The sequence below is a fragment of the Ailuropoda melanoleuca genome, chromosome 18, assembly GCF_002007445.2.
Source record: "Ailuropoda melanoleuca isolate Jingjing chromosome 18, ASM200744v2, whole genome shotgun sequence".
In the NCBI taxonomy this organism is placed as follows: Eukaryota; Metazoa; Chordata; class Mammalia; order Carnivora; family Ursidae; genus Ailuropoda; species Ailuropoda melanoleuca.
The window spans coordinates 21,677,848-21,701,574 of record NC_048235.1 but is presented as its reverse complement, the minus strand read 5'-3'; the positions used below and the strand labels follow the sequence as shown (position 1 = coordinate 21,701,574).

Sequence of the window (23,727 nt, the reverse complement as noted above, 5' to 3'; positions counted from 1 at the left end):
GTGGCTTCAGATACTACATTGTGTATGGATTTATTTGAACTTCCTACTGTCTCTTTTCATTTTGAAAAAAACCCTAAAGCCTTGTATATTCAAAAGATGCTAATTCTGTAAATAGCTCTATGACCCCGAACTACCTGGTTAATCTGTCCTGACAAGTGAACAAAGCTAGGACTTTTAACGTGATACCACATTCAACACAATTTAGACTTTCTTTCTTATCTCAAGGTATCTAAATGACTGGGGCACCTTGGTGGCTTAGTCGGTCAGGGTCAAGTCATGATCTCAGGGTCCTAGGATCTAGCCCCACCTCATCATCACTCCGTTTGTCAGGAACTCTGCTTCTCCCTGCCCCTCCCCAAGCATGTGCTCTCTCTCACTTTCTCTCAAATAAATAAAATCTTTAAAAAAGATATCTAAATGACCCTAAAACATCATAGTTTAACCTATGATTTTCAGAGCATCTCTGTTGATGTGGATAGTCAGAATCTGGAATGTTTGTATAGGCAACTTGCCTTGATATTTATGTTTTCATTCATTTAGTATTAACTGAGTTTTATAAAAATTCAGGTGAAAAATGCAAGTCTCAAAAGCCTATCCTGTAATAACAGCAGAGTGTGGCATACACAGATAGAGCCCAAATGGGAAACAGCTAGGTCCACAGACATCAGAAAGCAGTTGTTAATGCCAAAATAAATTTCCTTCATCCTTTCATTTCTATGAGATTTTATTTTATTTTCTTTTTACCTTGTGTTGTTCCAGATTGCTCCTGTGAATTTTATGTTGTCACCCGCCATGTAATTCATTGTGTGCCAAGAGGTAAACAAAGTGAGCTCCACTTATTTGGGTTTGTTTTTTACCCACAAGAGGCCTGGTAGCATTACTTTTAATTAATGTAAAGAATAGCAGGTTTTTACCAGGACCCTGTTTCCCTCTATAACAGTATCTTCACCATGAACACTCATCATATTCCCGGCTGGATGACTGTGAATGCCTCTGCATGATATTTAGAGTAATTCCAAGCAGAGTAAACCATTAGAGTTTTATGCAAATCATAACCAGTCTGAGCATCCACAGTTTGTAGACAAGTCCAGGGACCTTCAAAATCCTTGAGCTATTATGTCACCCTGAATTTATGTGCGTGGTTGGTGTGCCACACCAGGTAGCTTTAAAGATGATGTTCCTCTGAGCTCCAAAATAATGCTTCAGAGGTTAGCACTAGATCTTTTTTTTTTTTTAAAGATTGTATTTATTTATTCGACAGAGATAGAGACAGCCAGCGAGAGAGGGAACACAAGCAGGGGGAGTGGGAGAGGAAGAAGCAGGCTCATAGCAGAAGAGCCTGATGTGGGGCTCGATCCCATAATGCCGGGATCACGCCCTGAGCCGAAGGCAGATGCTTAACTGCTGTGCCACCCAGGCGCCCCAGCACTAGATCTTTTTGTATAAATGCGTCTGTGCTGTTAATTTGGGGAGGGGGTAATGTACAACAGGATCACCTAGATTCATGATTTTATATATATCTATATCTAGATGTAGATAGATTTATTTTATTTTAAAGATTTATTTTAAAGATTTGTTTATTTATTTTAGAGAGTGAGGTCAAGAGAGAGAGCGTGCATGTGTGAGCGTTGGGGGAGGGGCAGAGAGAGAGAGAGAGAGAATCCTCAAGCAGACTCCAGGCTGAGCCCAGAGCCTGATGCTGGGCTGGATCCAAGGAACCTGAGGTCTTGACCTGAGCAGAAATCAAAAGTCTGCTGCTTCACTGACTGAGACACCCAGGTGTCCCTGTGATTTTACATACTCTGATATGTTCACCAAATATGTCACCATGGACCTGTCAAGCAGATATACAATATTTTCAATATAAAGTTTTCATTTTTTTCTAGAAAGTACGTTGTGACAGAAACGTAAACATCTGTGTTTGTGTGTTTGTGTGTGAATGTAGCATATAGAATCTCACTGAGGAGTACCAGACCCAGATGTTTTAGTTTATGAGTCCTGAATAAAATGAGTTTATCTCCAAATAAAATTCCAATCTAATAGAAACTTTTTCAGAGAATTGGAAAAGAGAAACCACGATGCCTTAATATATGAAAGATATTTTCAATACCAAACCCAGACAAGAACCGCACAAGACAGAAAATTTAAAGGTTCATATTTGTTCATGGGTATAGATACTAAGATCCTAAAGAAAGTATCATGCTGAAACCAACAGTAAAGTAAGAAATATCAAGATCATTTCTTTAGTATTTATTATAGGAATGTAATTTTTGTTTAACAGAAGAAGATTAATTAATAAAATTCTCCATACTAATTCGTTGTTGGAGAACATTATATAATCATATCAAAAGATTCAGACCTACCACTCAGAAAGTTCAACGTTTTTCCATGATTAACAACAACAACCACAATAACAGTTACCACCTTTTAGAAAAATAGGAATTCAGGTGAACTTTTTCCCACAGGTTAGAGTCATCTACAACAAAACCACAAAACCTACAGCAACCTCAAACTTACTGGTGACACACCAAAACATTTCACTTCTGAGCAGCAGCTGTACAAAGGTGTGATTCCATATTTATTTCACCTGTCATGCAATAAAGGATGGATGAGTAAAAGACTGGCTACTGAAAGCTTATAATGATCCACTTGTTCTAAAGTCCAAACCAACCAAACTACCAATGATTACCAAAAAATAATTCATTTCACTTCTCATTCAGAAACTTAAAAGAGGCTATGCAATGAAACATAAATTCTTCACCAATTTTGTATAGGTTTTGTATTTGTATGGGGGATAAGGACTGATGCTGAAAGAATTGTGGATAAATAAGAAACTGATCCTATAAATGAATATTATACTTGATTTAGAGAGATTTGCAACATTTAAATTGTAATTAAGCTATCCTCAAACATCTTTTTTCCCAACTTTGCAGGCATGTCACATGAGATTAAGAATTCACGTCTGGAACCATGATCAAAACCTATATATTTTATTTTCTGAATGAATTAGGCAAATTTTCTTGGCTCATGTCTGATTTCAGCCAACAGATGTGGAGAACAGTTCTAGAGCACCTTGGACTCATATTCACTACGCATCACTTCAAGAATGTGCCAAGGGTCTCTCTGCCTCTCAGAGCCCCAGGGAGCAGGCTCAGCACAAGCAGCACCCAGGGATCAGCCCAAATGCCAGGGTGTCAGCACCTCTAAGGCTACCTTTCAACCAATGGGGGGAAGAGCTAATGAATAAAGGCACCAGCCATGTCTTTCAGTTGGACAATTAAAAGAGGCATTTTAGAAATTCTTTTTCAGTTTGGCCACATTTTAAAGAGGATAATAATTTGTCCTAATTTCAAATCATTTGTATAGTGTTCTCTCCTACATAATATTACTGATCTTTAGATTAACCTTATGAGGAAATCAGGAACTAACAAGATGAAGGCACAGAGAGCACTAGTACTTTACCTTCTCCTTCTTCCATATTCTTCTTCTTCCTCCTCTTTCTACTCCTTCTCCTACCACCACCACTGCTACCACTGTTGAGGCTGCTACTGGCGATACTGAGGATCATGGAAAATATTCACTCAATGCTTAAACTACTTCAGTCATGCACTAAGCGCTGAACAAATACCAAGTCAAATAATATAATTCTTACAGTAAAATTCAGAGAGAAATTTTAAAAATAATATCCCCATTTATGGTTGAAGAATCGAAGCACAGAGAGGCTAACCAGCTTGCATAAGTAAGGCATAAGCATTTAGATGACCCAGGGTGAGAAAAAGCACAAACCAATTATTGCCTGAGCACAGCGAAGCTCAGTCCTAGTTCAGTTTTCTTTGCCTTACCAATTCTGAATTCGAGAAAGAAGGGAACTTATACCTATTGTTTCTATCTTCCAGGAACTCTCAGTTTGGTGACTGAAAATATCATTTGGTGACATAGATCCATTGTCAGTTAGTGGGTTGAAGAATAATCCTCTCCCCTCACCAAAGATCCATGTCCTAATCCTTGATATCTGTGAGTGAATACGTTACCTTAAAAGCAAAGGGGAATTAAGGTGACAAATTGGAATTGTCATTGCTAATCCAGGGGTCAAGGAATGCCTAGGATGTCTAGAAACTGGAAAAAGAAAAAAAAAAAAAGATCCTACCAGAAAGTAGCACAGCCCAGAAAACACCTTGATATTAGTCCAGTCAGGACCATTTCAGACTTCCAACCCCCAATGGGAAATTAACACAATCAGTAATTGGCAAAAGTAGGCAACCCAGTCAAGCTTATAATACCTTTTTCCTTTCTCCTTCCCTCTTGCCCACTTTCTCTTCCTACCTTCATTGGGAAATGAAAGATTGTCCCAGTGATCATTTGTGTGAACATGAAAATTTTATCTACTTACACAAAACACATTTATACAAATCTCCAAAGGTGAAATTAAGAATAAAATTTACCTTGACACACTCCAGCAAGTACCTTTTGATGACAAAAGTCAGCCTGATTGATGAATATACAGTTGACTTAAAACTAAAATTAGTTCCTTCTCAAATTGCAAAGATTTTTAGAATTTCTGAACAAGATTACATTAGTGTTTTTCCACAGTGACTATAACATCAATCATTTACCTCAATCTTCCTTTGACATTGTTTGGCATATTTTGAGCTTTCAATTTAGATAGCTATATGAAGATAGAGAGGTTACTCCTGGAGCTCTCTATGATTTAGTTGAGAAAGTCAGATATACAGTATTCAAATGTGCTCATTCCTCTTCACCTTTAACTTTTTCCAGCCTACTAAATAAATCTGCTTGAAATAATGACCTACGTGCTAAATAAATCAGATCCTAGAAGATCTTCTTCTTGTTACAGAAATTCTTATTCAGGATCTAAGTATATTATACACACATGCATAATGTGTATAATATATTATATATACAGATTAAACCAAGTAGAAATGCAACTGGGCTAATAGTGAGGAGACTGATCTGCTTCCTGGTCTGCCATTGATAGCTGTGTGTATTTTGTGCAAATCACTTAACCTGAGGCTCAGTTCGTGGAATGAAGATAATGATAAACACCTCCTTAAATACTGAGGAGTAAATGAATTAATGCAAATGACTATATTTTGTCAATAGCAAAGATTATGACAGAATGTTATTAATTTCATTATTTTGATTAGTTGCAATTTTTTTGTTCTAAAACTTATTATGTAATACATTTCTTATATTTATTTTTTGTTTTACTTTTATCTCATATTGTTTTTACTTAAATACCCTGAGAGACCTATTAAATTACTTTTATTACATTGGATTGAATATTATTCAGTATTACATGAAGTGTTCAACATTATCTTGTATATAGTTATGTATATATGAGAGAGAAACAAATGATAAACAATTAAATTGAGAAGGTCTTTACAATAAGTGCTACCAGAGGAAGAGTGTCATTTAACACATAATATAAAGTAACACTTTTATGTCTGTTATAATAACAACAATAATTTCTTACATTTATTGACCACTTAGTATGTGTCAGACATCATGCTTTACAGGGATCAACTCACATTAATTCAGTGAAAATGCAGTGAGGTGTTATTATTTATTATCTTCATATTTTACAGATGGGGAACTGGTCACTTTGAAACCTATTAACTAAATTGCCCGTGATCACTCTTCGAGAAAACAGCAGAGGTATAATGCCAGAGGCAAAGTTCTTAATTGCTTCACCTTGAATCCCTCCAGTAATTTCTGCTTAGCCTATTCCTCTCTGAACTCTATTCCTCCTTTCCCATTTGACCCTTCAAAACAGCTACATTGTCCTGGAATTGAACATATTTGGATTAAGTGACAGGTTATCATTGTCCAGAACTTATTTTGTTGAATAAATCCCTGATAGCTAGTTTTTTTTTTTTAATTGGGCCAAAGTTAAAAATTTCTCTCAGTGTTTATACTGTAACAGAAACTCAAAAGTAATTGCTAAATGGTCATTATTTTTCAAATTGGGGACAGAATCTACAATAATGAAAGAGTATTGGGATAGGATTTATTCTTTGGCTTAGAATTCTATTTTGTACATTTCCCCCTATTTTCTCTCTTAGTTAAATAGTTTTGGCTAATGGCATTTTTTTTTAATTTAAAGAATGCCACTATTTATCATGTCCTCTGGGAGGTACAATCATTCTTATCACTTTGAAGTAATGATTAATGTTCTTTCTTGTCAGAATTTTTATTTGATTCATGAGCAATATAAGTAACTATAGACTTTTTATGTTCTGTGGAATGTTCATAACGTTTGAGGGTTTGATCTTTGAATAGACTGACCAGGCCTTATAGGATCTGAGCATGTTATTATTTTTTCAAAATATTTGTTTGAGAAACATCTCTTTTCTCCATTGCATTATTTTTATTCAGATAATACAGGAATTTGTAGCTCCTATAATGAGGCAAGAAAAAGAAATAAAAGGCATACAGATTTACAAGCAAGAAATAAGTAAAACTGTCTCAATTTGTATATGGCATGATTATCTATATAGAAAAGCCCACATCTGCAAAAACTTCCTATAACTACTAAATTAGTTCAGTAAAATCTCATAATGCAAATATATAGGATCAATAGTGAAAAAAATCAAATTTTATTTATTAACAATATACATAGAAAAACAAAAACACTATGGCAATTAAAATTACTTAAAAAAAATTAAAAAGTTAACAAAACATGTACCAGATGTGTATGCTGAAAATGACAAAATGTTCATGAAAGATATCAGTGAAAACCTATGTAAATGGAGAGACATAACATTTTCATGGGCTGGAAGACTCAATATAGTAGAGATGTTAATTCTCCTAAAATTTATGTGCAGCTTGAATGCAATTCCTATCAAGATTTAACCAAGGTTTTTTTTTTTTTTTTATACATAGAAGTACATTAGTCTGAAATTTACATATAAAGGGACAGGCCATAGAACAACAAAAGCAATCTTGAAAATAAAGTTTGGAAAACTCTTTTTATCCAATATTAAGGCTTATTTTATAGTTGTAGTAATCAATATACCATGATATTGTCAGAAGGATAAACAACTCAACTGGTGTAATGAAATAGAGAATTCAGAAGTAGACACATGCCTAAGTGATTTTGACAAAGGTGCAAAAGGAATTCAATGGAGAAAGGAAATGCCACTCAAATGCCACTGACCTATTTTTTCACCCTCCACATGCTGGCTCCTGCTGTACTGGCCTGACTTTGCTCATGGCTGGCTATCTTCCAGGAAGAAAGGAAGGAAAGACGTTAGCAATGAAGGAAGAAGGATGGATGGAAGGAAGGAAGGAAGGAAGGAAGGAAGGAAGGAAGGAAGGAAGGAAAAGGGTAGAAAAGAAATACCTGTTCATCTGCCATCAGCCTCTTGGATTACCTTTCTACATCTATAACTTTAGGGCTTTAACCAATAAATGAAGATGCAAATAGTCAAGACTGGTTGCCACCCCTAATTCATGCAATGCAATTGTTTGTTTTTAACTTGGTTTCACACAGATTTTGTCTCCATCCAGCTCTGCAATATTGTCTCAATCTCCAGATTCGCTTCACTCATTAATCTTCTGGACTTGATATTTGGGATTTCCTCGGTACTTTAAGTCTGAATTCCTCTACTGATTTTGACTTCACTCTTTTCACACAGTTCTAGACATTCTGAGTTGCCTAAAAGTAAAATTTCCCACTATAACTCTTTGGAGCTCAGTCCTTGACTGCAAGCATTTTGAGTTGCAGACAGATGGAAAATTGAGTGAGCTGACCAATCCAACTAGAGTGTGTATGTTGGAAAGAAATAAGAAAAATGTCGTATTAAAGTTTTTAAGAATCTTGATAATGGAAGTGAAGCTTTGGTTTAATAAAGATGACAACAGGGAGCGAAGATATGGTCTTGATTTACTGAATGACATGATAGTAATGACTTTCCGAAAGTAGATATGTCAGAATTAAATGCATGAGAATCTTCTGCGATAGGTAAAATAGGATAAGGCGGATTGCTGTATTGAAATAGTGCAAATTTAAGAGCCATTTTGAAGGCTGATACTGTCGAATGGATAATATATTAACACTATTTATTCTTTCTTTCTTTCCCTTTGAAGTTATGTATTATAATTCTATATTATTACATCACTTCCTGTGGCAGAAATGGTTCATTTTCTCAGTCAATTCATTCTTCTTTTATCAACAGAAGTCCCCACCCAAAATTTTAACAAAGAACATAGCCCTGTTACAGCTAACATTTCTCTGTTACCCTTGCAGTTACACATAAGCATGTGACTAAATTTTGGCCAATATAATATATAAGTGATAAGTGCTATTTCTAGATGAGTGCTATTTCTAGGTTATGATATTCTAAGAAAAGTCTTTCCCTTCTGCTACCTCTTTTTCTCACTTCCTCCATGCTGGAATGCAGAGAGGATGGTATGTGATAGACTCAAATTTATGGACAAGGGCAACAGTCTGAATTAGAGGCATGCAGATGTGTAATTTCTAAGGAACCTGTATCACTGGATGCCTCACAGAGCCTGCCTATGTCTGCATGGTTAAATGAGAGAAATGAATATTTTGACAATACAGCTAGTATTACTTATCCATTTTCTTCTATCCTTCTTTTTACATTTTCTCATGAAGTCTTCAAATATCTCTAAACATCCAGTGAAGTATATAATTTCCCATTTCTAATATTGATATATGATTTTCACTTCATGTATTTTCACCTCTCTTATTTTGTTGTTTTTCATCCATCGTCCGATGACTTTTCTTTTTTTTTGTTAGTATTTATTTTTAAAATATTAAGCAAATTAGGAGAACAGTAATGATGTTTAAAAATTATTACATGGTGGCATTTATTAAATACCAAATTTGTGCAGGATTGGTCCTAAGGGATTTTCATATATATCTTTTACCTTCACCAAAATCCTGTGTGGTAGGTGATTCTTATAACGCTCCTCTGAAGAAGAAAAAAAGGCTTCGAGATTCAAAGTGGCTTCAACATTTATAATTCATATCTCTATGTGGAGGCTGTCATAACTCAATCCTTCTGCATTCAGACATCAAGACCAGTCACGGTTTGCAGTCTTCGCTTTTAAATTGCCTAGTTTTCTTTAAAATACAACTACCTGCTTGTTTACAAATAATATTTTATGTGTATTTTGTATAGTAGTATTATTATTTTTGCCAAATGTATTTTTGCATTTTGGATGAGTACAGAGTACTTCAGGTTGCATTCACGTAATCCGTTTGTTGTTGTAAACCTCTCTAGTCAGCTGGTAGAAAGTCTCCTGTGTTCTATGTGGTCAGTCTCCTGTGATTATAAAATGTGTCCTTGGTTGTACGCCCAGCTCGTGGATTTACCAGCTTGAAAGTTTGTTCGAATCTGTGCAATAAAGCAATAAAATATCTGCAGTCTTATTTTCTCTAAGACATTCCCTATGGATGTTATAATTGTTGTATATTGAACAAATATTTATACTTATGCAGCTGCATGACATTGAAATGAAAATTTAGCATAGAAAGAAAAAAAAGCCTTAGAGAGATTCAACCATTTGCACAGTATGGCAGGCCTTCCCTACCAATGATGTTCTCATCCTAAGCCCCCCGCAGACTGTGAATATGTTACATGACAAAAGGGATTTTACAGATGTAATTAGGGTTACTAATCAATGACCTTAAAATAGGGAGATTATCCTGGATTATCCAGGTATCTGGGTAATATAATAGGCAATGTAATCATATGAGCTATTAAAAGCAGATAATCTTTCTCCAGCTGTAGGCAGAAAAAGAAATTAGAGAGATGCAACAGGAGGGAAAGTAAGAGGGATCTGAATCATGAGAGGAACTCACCCAGTGTTCTCGGAGGCAGGACACTTGGAAAGCATAAGAAGGTATATGGGTCACCTTTAGGAGGAAATATCAGCTCCTGATTGACAGCCAGCAAGGAAACAATGAGACTGCAAGCAATTCTAGTAGACCATTTTCTATAAGTAATGTATTTTTAGAATGTCATCACAATATTTAAGAAATCAGGCTATTCATTTACACAGTGGCAGGATAAATTATATCTTTGAGATATTTTGTGGATTTAAGGCCCATAGCTTTAAGAAGAAATTTAAAAACATTAGTGGAAAATTTTAAAACTAATACACAGAGATGTTGATTCAAGCAACCACTCCAACCTTTATAAAGGAGTTGTCTTCTTTTACCACTTTCTTTAGATTTCTATTACACAATTATATTTGCAATAAATTTTCTTTAACTAAAGTAGGAAACATTTAAATGAACGCTCGGAAAAATACAATAAGTCATGGAGAGGACTGTCAGGTGCTCAGGGCAAATACCTTATTGTTTGAGAATCGCATGGTTCATTATTCATATACCTTGAAACCTGCAATCCTCTGTTACTTGGATATTTGTGGGGGGAGACAGAGTGGTACTAATCTTCAGTGTTTCTAAAATCTGTATCCTCAGTAACTCTAAAAAGCAACTAGAAAACGGAGTTGAGTGATTTACCCGAGTCCACAGACTTGAAATGCCACACCTGAGAAAATTAAGTGATTGCACATCACTTTTCTCAGCACCTGTTCTAATCACATTTTTTCAGGTGCTATTCAAACCAAGCAGCTCCGTCCTGTTGGCCGCGGGTTACCACATTCTTGGCATTTGGACAACTTGAAGGAGCAATGGTTCTACCTAATAGAAAGCTCGATTGCAAAGCTGACCTCCACAAAGTGGGCCAATTGAAGAGACAAGAACAAGGGTGTAGAGGACTAACTAACAAACACAAACCAGGAAATACTGATTTCAACCCAGAAGCATGGTCTTTAACTTAAAAGGCAGCTCTTCAGAAAATCCTTTCTTCTGTTGTCAAACAAGCATTGGAGCGTGTCTATCTTCCCAATCATTCAATTAGAACAGGGATGAAGGAGCGATATAGTCTTGGGTTTCAAGCAAACATTAGGGCACAGGGTGGATGCAGGGTTGGGATTCACTATCTTTTCAGATTGCCAGCTTTAATTTCTACTGCCTGAAAAAAGGAGATCTCCTTTCTTCTTATACATTTAGCTATTTTTCCTCTTTTCTCTCACAGGCAAAACAGAGAGATCTAAGTCCAATTAATAGCATAAAATTTAACATGAAGTTATCTTATACGTCTAAGGTTTTTCACTTTATAAAGTCATAGGACAGACTCGCACTTTGTTCTCTAAGTTAATACGCTACTTGGAATACAAATGAAAGGGCAAATTGCAGTTGATTGATTCTGCCTGAAAGCACTAAATTTAAGAGTCTTCTAAGTGTAAAGCTTTATATCTTTTATTTGTTTACCTGGTCTCAAAAGATAATTGCAGTCAGGAATGAATATCTTTGACCAATTTTAATGAAAACAAAGTTTTCAAGTATGCATAGGTGAGCTAACCTGTAGCACTCCAATACATTTAGCGATGTAGCCAGAGGGTAGGGGTTAAGGTCAAATAAGTAGCTTCAAATTAAGATTGAAGCAAGCGGTTACTGAACAACTCAAGTAATATCAAGAGTAAAAAATTACAAATTTTCAGCACATGATTGCTTACCACGGTGACGGGGTAATGAAGCATGTTGGTGTTCAGGTAACCATTTGTGATTTTACTTCTATCCTCCTGCACCCTAGGAGTATGTGAACATATCAGGTAAATCCCTGCTACTTTCCAAGTAGAGTAAATGTAAATATCCTGAGCTATGCTAGGTCTATGAATAATTTTAGTCATAAGTGATTTTGCCTCAGGTATACGTATGGACACATTGCCTAAATAAATTTATCCACTTCTGTCACCCTGAAAGAGAAGTCCAGGTATGAAATGCCATTGCTTGTGAAGTAGGAAGCCAGAAAGAATCAGTTGAAATTCCAATGGATATAGCTTAAATAGAAAATTTTGTGCCACAAATTTAAAATTCTAGAATCAACCTCACACAGATCTCTTGTCACATGTGACTTTGAAGTCTTGTCAGCACAGCTACCTAATTTATATGAAACACCATGGAGTCAGTGTCTCTTTGTAGTGTTATTTGTCAAATGATTCAAGCACTGATTTAAAGTATATGTGAGTTTCTAATCAATCCCGGGGCCTTTAAATTGTATGCGATGCTATGCACAATTTTTTCCTCTAAGTTTGTGAAATTCTAAATTATATTTGCCTTTGATAACTTTATTTTTCTTTATTTAAGAAGCATTGCAGGAAGGAATAAAGCTACTACAAAGTAAATATTTGATATTCTGCTAAAGGAGTAATGACCTAGCAGGAATTTCAGAGGGTGTGTGTATGTGTGTATGTTTGTGTCTATGTGTGTCTGAGGGTATATGGGCTCTTCAGTGAGAAACAGAAATGCAACTGGATCCTAGGGGGGATTTTAATCAAATTAAAATACTCCCAACTTAGCATTTCTTTGTTAGTAACCTGGAGCCTCTTCTATATCCACATCAGGTTAGAAATTGGGGTTACTTGTTACAGGCACTCTCATTCCCTCATCTTACGTGTTATGCTTCAAATCCTTACAAAAATTTCTGCCTGGATTCCGCAGTCATGACCTCAAAATTATATTATTATTTAGGATTTTCTGGAAGCATATGGTACAGACCTCTACTATAAAACTGATTAATTTTCTGAGATAACTGAATGACAAAAATCAATCAAAAGTTGTATGAAGAATAAACTCAAAGCAATGTGTATATGTTTGAGACAGAAAGAAATGGAAAAAGAGAACCAGAATGAGACATGTATTTATCCATCTATGCATCCAGATATACATACATGCCATGTGTATGTCACATGCACACACTTGCACACACACAGAGGGGGAGAGAGAGATTAAGTCAGCAGAGACGACTGCCTGAAGGAAGTTAACTGAAAAGGAGAAAAACTCAGATTTTTTGGGGAACACTTTCTCTGCTGACTTTATAACTTAATAATTCCCATTAACAATCCAAGGATGGCAGCCAGGCTACCAAGAAAAAGAGGAAAATAAAGGTGAGTATCCATGCACCTCAAAGAAAAATTCGAAAACTAGTTAATGGGTCTAATTTTGTGAAGACAGCACTTCACTGCAACTGTTAAGAGAAAAGTCAACATAAGATCAGAGAAAGCTAAAATTCCATGAGTTCATAAAAACTGTCAAGAACTCTATAACTTCCTGTCACTTGTGAATGCAAAGTATTCAATGGGACTATCCGAATATGGATGAAATAATTTTTAGATAAGTGTGTAATATCTTAAAAACTATCTTAGGATTAAAGCTGGTAACTAGGAGGCACCACCAAGGTTCAAAGATTGTTAAATATTGAGGGGCGCCTGGGTGGCACAGCGGTTAAGCATCTGCCTTCTGCTCAGGGCGTGATCCCGGCATTCTGGGATCGAGCCCCACGTCAGGCTCCTCTGCTATGAGCCTGCTTCTTCCTCTCCCACTCCCCCTGCTTGTGTTCTCTCTCTCGCTGGCTGTCTTTATCTCTGTCGAATAAATTAATAAAATCTTAAAAAAAAAAAAGATTGTTAAATATTGAAATCACATCTGCTTAATCACCCTGAGTATATTTCTACCTGGTTTCCCTGCTTTCCCACCAACCAGCAACTCAAATGTTAGTACCAAGGGTCCTAAAGTCAACGTCCTTTCCTTTTTGTCTGTGCTCTGTTCCAACAAAAGCTGTCATTTTTTTTTTTGTCCCTTGCCCCCCAGAATTGGGGCTTAGAAAGGTCAATTTTTGCCCCCTGTGGGGGTTCCTTTCCTGACCTTTCCAAGGAGGCTGAAGAAAGAAAAGATGAGGCAGTTGGGCAGTAATGGGGAACACTCCAAACACCAACCCAATGGTGCAGGCTCCAGTTACTTCACAGGACATCCCACAAGAGAAAGGAAGCTATGGGAGACAGCGGGGATGGTAGTAGTGGCTTGTGATCCCCGTCAAGGAGGCCCAGTGAGGATCTCCATTTGAACTATCTTTGTTGAGGGGCGTCTGAGTGTCTCAGTCAATTAAGCGTCTGACTCTTGATTTCCACTCAGGTCATGATCTCAGGGTCATGAGATCAAGTCCTGCATAGGGCTCTGCACTGGGAGTGAAGCTTGCTTAAGATTCTCTCTCTGCCCCTGCCCCAACCCCCCATCCCCCCTATCTCTGCTCTCTCTCTCAAAAAAAAAAAAATTAACTATCTTTGTTGAATTTCAGTACCATTTAATATTACACCTTTCTTGAAATACAAACAAGCCCTCATGTCTCGTACACTAACGATATTATTATCTTTACTAATAAATATAAAGATCTGTTACAATGTCTTCATTATGTGCTGAAAATATTCTAAACACACACATGTACACATAGGTGTGCACACATATCCTGGCATAATTTGAAGTTATCATGATCATGATCATTTCAATCACTTAGATGAAGGCAAATTGGAGGCATAGGATTTATTTAAATACTGAATGACAGAGGCAGGATTCAACCCAAACAGCCTGAGCGCAGAGGCTAATTTCTACGCTAACTGTTCTCACATGGCACAGGGCTCAGTAGGACCTAAATAGATAGGATAGATATCCCATGAGCTGTTCCCAAACTCAAATTTGGTTAACACTAGGTCAAGCCTATCTCACTTTTTTTGTACTGTAGGCTTCTTTGGTATTTTTAAAATATGTTATCAAAATTATATGTATTATGATGGCAAATCAAGTAATTCAAAGAGCTTATGCTTAAAATGGTCTTCATAAAATCTGTCCCCTCTCTCAGCCTTGCTTTTAACTTGGGTTTCTGCTTTTGTTTTTGCTTTTTAATTTCAGTTGGTGATTGAATTAATAGCTCTGATATTAGAATAATGACTTCAACAACTTCTAAATAATATGTGGGTGGCACTATTCCTTTTTTAAATTTATTTCATTTTTTTATTTCTGTTTTTTAAGGATTTTATTCATTTATTTGAGAGAGAAAGAGCGTTGGGGAGGAGCAGACGGAGAAGGAGAAGCAGACTCCCTGCTGAGCAAGGAGCCCGATGTGGGGCAGATCCCAGGACCCTGGGATCATGACCTGAGCCAAAGGCAGACGTTTAACTGACTGAGCCACCCAGGTGCCCCAGGATAGCACTATATCTTGATATATATACTTATGAGAATAACTGCAAGACCCAAAGAAAATAATTTCGTCTGCTTATAACTTTCCCCCACTTCATTCTAAAGCTGATATTTACATCTTAGTTCTTCTGTATATCTTACTTCTAAATTATACCTCTAAACTGTATTTGTCTTATCACCTTGAGTTACCTTTTCTCATGGTCTGCACCCCACTTTATCTTCCGCTCTGCTGACCCACTTTCCTCCATCTATCCTACCCCCACCGAGGACACACAGCTTTACTTTACGTCACTAAGGCCAGTGTTTACGTTGTCTTCTGCCACCACAACCAGTTGCCTTCTACTTGAAGACTCCTGGAAAACCCAATGGTGTGAGATCATGTTATTATGTGGACTCAACTTTCAGCATCCTACATCTTATAACGTACTCTTGTTCAGTTGCATATTCTTTCAAGAGGTAAACAATGTTTCAAGACCTCAAACAACAGTACCTGTAACTTTCAGCTTTTCAGCCCCAATGGTAATCTCATCTTCATCTGCAGAGAACAGCACCCTGCCATCTTCACTCGCTCTCACTTCAAATCTTTTACACTGAGCTTCCACAGCATCAGCTCCTATGGTCAGAAGAAAGGTTTAAAAATGAAACTGGTGTGCAGGAAACCACGGACATGTATTTTTTTTAAAGAGGAGAAATACATATATTATTTAGTTATTTTATCTCTTCAGTATGTTTTACACCTGAATTAATATTTTTAAATTGTTATCCTTTGTAGTAGGCTGTCTAATTTGGTAGAGTTTGCAGGGCTGGGGTGGTTGGACATTCATCTGACCTCTAAATGCTTGACATAGTCCTAACAAGGTTTGTAGGTTTAACTAGTTAAAAACAAAACAAAACAAAAACAAAAAAGCTTTGCATATATGCAAGGAGAGATGACATCTGCTTTGTTCTTGGTTATAGCCTGAAAATTTGGCTTTATACTTAGCACATGCTGGATGTTCAATAAATACTTGTGGACAGAATGACTCCCATGTTCCTTCTGAAAGCAGACAGTAGTCCCCATGCTTGCTATATTCCAAGGTACTTATAAAGCACTGCTCAGCTGTGAAGCTTTAGCTATTCTACATTTTATTTTATTTATTTATTTTTAATATTTTATTTATTTGAGAGAGACAGAGGTAGTGAGAGAGAGAGCACGAGCGGGAAGGAGGGGGAGAAGCAGACTCCCCGCTGAGCAGGGAGCTCAATGCGGGGCTCGATCCCAGAACCCTGGGATCATGACCTGAGCCGAAGGCAGGCACTTAACCGACTGAGCCACCCAGGTGCCCCTACTCTACATTTTATATATGCTAATATTAAATTTGTTCACCCTTTATTATCACGGAATGCGAATGCAATTGACCAAACTGGTCACAGGGTGAGGAATTGCTATTTCCATAATATCAATTTATTTCATTTGGCATAACACATCTGGCATATGCTACATCTTCCCCTCCTGTAACGATTTGGAGCACTTCCCCTATGCTATCTACATCACAAACTCATCAGATACAGTCCAACCCAGTCAGGGACCAAGGCACATCGCACTTGTGCATACTTCTTTTCATTTACTTTACATATGCTATGGACTGAACATTTGTGTCTGCCAAAAATTCGTATGTTGAAATCCAAGCCCACCAAGTGATTGTACTAGGAAAGGCGGTCTTTTGGGAGGTGATTAGGTCCTGTGGGTGGTGACCTTATAATGTCTGCCTTTTCCCTCTCTCCAATCTGCCAAGTGAGGACCCAGTGAGAACCCGGCTATGTATAGAACAGCAAGCAGCCCCTCGCCAGACGCTGGATATGTTAGTGCCTTGCTGTTAGAATTCCCAGCATGTAAAGCTGTGAGAAATCAATTTCTGTTGTTTAAACCACCCAGTCTACGGTATTTTGTTATAGCAGCCCAAACAGACTGAGACAATGTACAACCATTATTTTTTAGATATATGACGCCCAGAAATACAAAACATGAGACCATCTTTGTATTCCAAAATTTTCTCCAAATTTAAAATTGGGTCTGATTTCTAGGGGCACTTAGGGTAAGAAGTTACATAGGTGAAGGAATACCAAACATAAGCTTCCTGTCCCTTTCCTTGGCCCTCAACCCCACCTCAGCCCTGCTCCCAGTCCTAGCCCATGGGCTTTAGTATCTTACACCTCCCCGCATCATAGCTTCTGAGGGGCACCTAATAAGAGGAAAACATTAATTCCAAACCCTGATAACATGTGGGATAATTTGCTCTGAAAACAAGATGTATATTTTTCTTATAATATAAGAAACTACATGTTTTTAGGTCTACATAGAAAATTTTTAAATTACGACAATGCTAAGTCAGATAAACATGATGTTAACCTTGCAGGTTGTCAAGATCAAAATAGCATGAATTGTACTTTAATGTCTGTTATATATATATATACATATACATATATATGTCTGTATATTTAAGCAAAGCCTTTTTCTTATGAAATTTAATGACAATATTGGACAAACCATGGAAGACCTACTGTTCTTGGTGACAGTCATTGCCTTTGATCTGGCAAACACTATTTCAGCAGACTGTATTCAGTTGAGTATGTCTTCTGCTAATCATGATCTAACTTTACTGTACGTGCTCTTAATCTTTAAACCATAGCAACCCAATTGGGTGATGTTCAAAAAACTGTGCTCGGGGCTGGTGTGTTGATAAATGTGACCTGAGTTTGGAGGCCTCTATATCTCAATCTTCAAGGCACTCAGACATAACACTAAATCTGAACTGCCTGAAAGATATTCTAGATATTATACATGTAAAACCTTAACTTGTACATCACACTGCTGTCTTCAAATACACTTACTTATTGGATGAATTGATCTACAAAATATATCAGTGACTTTAATGACACTGAAGTGCCTTAGATAACTATATGTATATAATATTTGTAATATATAATATATACACACACATGCTGCATATGGTCACAAATTTATAAGACTTTTTTTGGCATGACATTTAATGTCCTCATATGAAAGATACTTTATTAACGTAAACATGCTATATTGTGTGTCACATAAACAAGCAGATATGTAAGCAGGGTACCTGGATATGGCAAAGGCAGTTGAAATCTTAATTCATTAAATTTAAATAAGCAAAAGCAAATAAGCAAGTAAGAAAATATATGCACACCTGGAATTAAAAAAAATGCATCTAGGCCATAAATAAGTGCATGCAAAAACATTCAATTAAAAATAGATACATAAATTAATACTGAAGACTACACTTTATTCAACATATTAGTAAAATTTCAGAAGGCAAAACTGAAAGCAATTAGTAATACATTGACAGTAAATGTTTTAAATCAGAAAATAATTTTGAATATGTTGTGCTTCTGTACATTGCTTTTCTGCAAATAGAAAACAATAAATGCATGTAGCTAGACACATATTGCATTGTTGTAAATATTTATGTTTAAAGTTAATGCATTAGGCTATATGAAATTGTATTTATCATGTCACAACATGTTTCATGTTGTCTTATTCTGTTTTTCATGTTCCTAGCTTCACATATTCTGTTTTTCATGTTCCTAGGTCAACTCAGGATCTAATTGTTCAGAGGGGCAGTAAACGTTCAGTTCCATTTTTTTCTCAACCAGCAATGCTTCCAGAGTTGCAGGAAAGCAGTACACTTGATGACTCTGGATAAGGAGCTCTGATTTCTTAGCAAACAGATCATGGGGGATAGCGCTATCTGGACTATTCTATATTTTACTAGTCATCTTACATTTTTTAAATTTTTTAGAAGATTTTATTTATTTATTTGAGAGAGACAGAGAGAGCACAAGCAGAGGGAAGGGAAGAGGGAGAGGGAGAAGTAGGCTCCCCACTGACCAGGGAGCCTGAAGACACAGGGCCACATCCCAGGACCCCAAGATCATGACCTGAGCCAAAGGCAGACGCTAACCGACTGAGCCACCCAGACGCCCTTTACTAGTCATCTTAAACACTAACTTGCTCACTAAAGTCTCAAGACTAAATGTTTCCTTAAGAATATCTGAGGAAGTTTATGTTAGCAACTTCAAAATCAAACAAAGAGCAGTCAGGGATAAAATAAGTAAAGGGAATTGGCAGGAAAAAGGGAGAAAACATGTGAAAAAAATCACAGTTTTCACAAAAGGGTTGAAGTATTCAATATATATCCAAATATTTTCTCTAGTTTGTTTAATGTTCTGCATATATTCCTTAAAAGCAAACAAGCGCAGCAACAACAAAGCTAATTTCTTTTTCTCCTCAGAGATGGCCCCATTGCGTTTTTGGAACATTCACATTTCTTACAGTCGTATTCAGTAGCCAAAGGCATATCTGCTGACGAACAGAGAGGCTCCAGTAATTTATCTACTGTCTTTGCATTTCCTACATTAAATCAGTCAAACACATGAATTGGAAAATTTTCTTCAATAAAAATCTCTATAGGGGCTCAAACAATGTATTTCCATGGGGCCTCTTGGTACTATTTAGTCCTAATTTAAAGACAACAAGGCAAAGATCAAAATGGATATGTCTAATTATCTCTGGTGTGTTTTCCTCAAACATATCATGATGGATCTTTCTTCCTATATAACTCTGATTTTACATGTGGTCAATATTTTCAAGGTCTTGAAGAAGAGTATTATTAAAAGATTAGAAATTCCCACAAGAAAAACAAAAACAAGAGTCAATACAATCAACTAAATTCAAAGTTCTGAAATTCCTGTTATAGAATTATCATGGGCCTCCAAAAAACAAAAACAGGGAAGCCGAAACAAGACAAAACAAGCTGCTCTCATGAAATATAAATATAAATAAGCATTGTACTTTATTTTACACTGTGTATGTCATTAACAACTCTTATGTGGAAAGTTTACCCTGAGTGTACTTAGAGAGAGAAGGAGAAGGAGCAGAATGAGGGAAAGGTTACAGGGGCTGGGCTGGGGGTTTATCTTGGAACAAGGGCTCCCGAGCCTTTGGCAATTGCAATCTACACTGGATCCTGTCAGAGATTAGCACAACTTGCCCCCCGCAACCTACCCCTCCAATCACAGGAATTGATTTCTGTTTCAGAATTGCAGGAGTAACCCTTCTTTGTCCAGCAAATAAGGTAGCTCTGGGAACCCTGAGGTCACATTCACCCTTAGATCCCTATCTGGGCCTTCCTACCATCCTGTGTCTAGACAGTTCCTTGTACATAGCAATTCCTCAATAAAAGTTTGTTTTTACAAAACAAATGAGTGAAGGGGAGGAAAAAAAAGAAAGAGAGAGAGGGAGGCAAACCAAGAAACAGACTCTTAACTATAGAGAACAAACTGATGGTTTCCAGAGGGGAGGTGAGGTGGGGGATGGGTGACACAGGTGATGGGGATTAAGAAGGGCACTTGTCATGATGAGCACTGGGTGTTGTATGGAAGTGTGAATCCCTACATTGTTCACTTGAAACTATTATTACACTGTATGTTACCTACCTGGAATATCCACCATTTGTACTCGTATGCCTTGTTTATCACTCCCTCGCCCATCTATACCATAGCTATGATCACATACTATTGCTCTCCATCTTCCTTTTTAAAAAAGTTATGAAAAACTCATAATATTACAATTGTGCACTTGATGTTACCCACCACCTGGCTGAAGAAATAGTTATTATTACCAACACAAGCCTTCAGCATAATCTCTTCTTAATCACATGCCCCTTCATCCTTGCGGAGCTCTGCATGTCAGCATTAATTATCCTGAAGAGTTTTTATCACTCCCATCTTGTAACATTGTTACTTATGTGTGTATCCTTAAAACATCTTTCTTAGTTTTGCATGTTTTGTGTTATATACACACACGCACACATACATGCACAAACACACAGCTTTACATTACTTGTATTTTTCAGTGACTAGGTTTTTTCACACAGTATTAGGTTTGTGAGATTCATCTATTTTGATACATTGGCTTTGGTGTATTCACCTTCATCACTATCGTCTATTGTATGGATGTACCAGTTAGCGATCCATTTTCTACTGGTAATCTTACAGATTTCTAGAATATCAGAGTCAGTAACAATGATGCTATAAAAGTTTTTCTACAAGTCTCCTTCTACACTCAAGCAATACTAGAGCTGATGCTTGGGTGTGAAATGGCTGGATCATAGAGAACATACTTCAAATTGACTAGATAATAGAAAGCTGCTTTCCAAACTGGTTGTATCGATTTACATTCCCGCCAACAGACTATGAGAGTTTTGTAGTTCTACATCATTTGTCAACACTCAGTGTTACCAGACTTTGTAATTTTGCCAATCTGAGTTCCTAAAAGATATGCCACAATAATTTCAATTTAGAATTCCTTGATTACTGCTGGAGTAAGTATCATTTTTATGCCACTGCGCCTCAGTCTCCTTTACTGACAATATATTCCCCACAGTCAGACGACATGGGGGCACATGGGGCTGACTGTCTAAAAGTGGTTCAGTTCTCATAGGGATATTATTCTCTCTGACCAAATCAATTAATTCATACTTGCTCTCCTGATTTTTGCTCTATGTTTTGAAAAAGAGGCAGATTCTTCTTTTCAGATCATGGACACTAGGTATGATAAAAACTTACGCTTTTAAGGCTAGCTATACCCCTACATGGAAAAAGTCTGCCTGAGAGTTCAGCCCATCAGTGGAAAGGGGGGGGAGAAAGGGTAGAAAGAGAATGAGAAGAACACAGAGCCATACCTGAACTATTGCTTAAATGGATGGATCCAGTCAGAGACAAACTCATGTAGTCCTGGACTTGCCTTTTATATGAATCAATAAACCCCACTGAGGGTGAGGAGGACATAAATTCTGAATTGAGTTTCTTTTTGCATTGTTTTCGCTCTTTCTGTATTTTCTTCTTTGTTTCCATGCATCCTTCTCTCTCTCTGTCATGCTTATCGTTATTAAATAGAAGTTAGAAATCTCCCACCTTTAACAAACACTGCACCCCCACCATACACACACACAAATCATTAGAGTGTGATTAAAAGGAAAAAAAAAATATGCCTTTGCATTGAGCAAGCTAAATTTCTACTTAGACGATTTCAAAACTAGCCTTAATGGTATAAATATAATCTTTGATACTTGTATTTTTTTGGTCTTTTTGGTGATTAATAATAATATAATATTATTAATTAATTAATCTTTATCATTAACTGGTATGACTACCTAGCCAGCCATTTCATAAATTATTATGGTATTTTCTCCTGGGCCCGGCCTCTATGAATTTTGGCAGGATCAGATGATATATATATGTCTCGTTATCCCACTTTTGTTGACTATGTTGTCTAAGAGAAGTGAAGCATACATCTTTGACTTATTATTTTGTTTAAGGGGATCAGTAGAACAGCATATGCATAAAATATTCTGTTTTTTGTATAGTATGCAAACACAAAATTAATGCATTTCAAAACTGTGGATGGCACAAAGTTGGTGAGTGAAATATTCTCTAAAATTTTTTATGTATCACAATCATTCATGTTCTTTTAATTTATAAAGGAAAAATAAAAACAAAACTACATGTTGCATGCAGCGAAAAAAATACTATCTGATAGACTTACTCTCTATGAGTAACATCAGTGGATACTTAAATAATGAGAAGACACTGCTTACAACTACATTTTTGGTAAGTTGTTGTAAGAGAGAGGAGAAAACAAATTCCTAATGTTCTCTGGTAATCTCTCATTGTCTAATTTTTCAGCAGACATTAATAATGTCTAAAATGATGCAATATAATTTATGGAAGAACATTAGAGTTGAAAAGCCATTTCTTTTTTTTTTTTTTAATTTTATTTTATTATATTGTGTTAATCACCATACAGTACATCCCCAGATTCCGATGTAAAGTTTGATGCTTCATTAGTTGCGTATAACACCCAGTGCACCATGCAATACGTGCCCTCCTTACTACCCATCACCAGTCTATCCCATTCCCCCACCCCCTCCCCTCTGAAGTCTTCAGTTTGTTTCTCATAGTCCATAGTCTCTCATGTTTCATTCCCCCTTCTGATTACCCCCCTTTTCTTTATCCCTTTCTTCCCCTACCGATCATCCTAGTTCTTATGTTCCATAGATGAGAGAAATCATATGATAATTGTCTTTCTCTGCTTGACTTATTTCACTTAGCATTATCTCCTCCAGTGCCGTCCATGTTGCAGCAAATGTTGAGAATTCGTTCTTTCTGATAGCTGAGTAATATTCCATTGTATATATGGACCACAGCTTCTTAATCCAGTCATCTGTTGAAGGGCATCTCGGCTCCTTCCATGATTTGGCTATTGTGGACAATGCAGCTATGAACATTGGGGTGCATATGGCCCTTCTCTTTACTACGTCTGTATCTTTGGGGTAAACACCCAGTAGTGCAATGGCTGGGTCATAGGGTAGTTCAATTTTTAACTTTTTAAGGGACCTCCACACTGTTTTCCAGAGTGGCTGTACCAACTTGCATTCCCACCAACAATGTAGGAGGGATCCCCTTTCTCCACATCCTCTCCAACAATTGTTGTTTCTTGCCTTGTCTATCTTTGCCCATTCTAACTGGTGTAAGGTGGTATCTCAATGTGGTTTTGATTTGAA

The 23,727-nt window shown here is 36.7% G+C and overlaps 1 protein-coding gene across 1 annotated transcript in view; it reads right to left on the bottom strand.

Annotated features, from left to right (window-relative positions):
• Positions 1 to 23,727, bottom strand: part of SGCZ (sarcoglycan zeta) — a 1,089,907-nt gene that overhangs the window by 38,810 nt on the left and 1,027,370 nt on the right. The window contains exon 5 of the mRNA XM_034647674.1: positions 15,582 to 15,704. Within this exon, the coding sequence (XP_034503565.1) occupies positions 15,582 to 15,704 (123 nt within the window). The remainder of the gene's footprint in view (positions 1 to 15,581; positions 15,705 to 23,727) is intronic.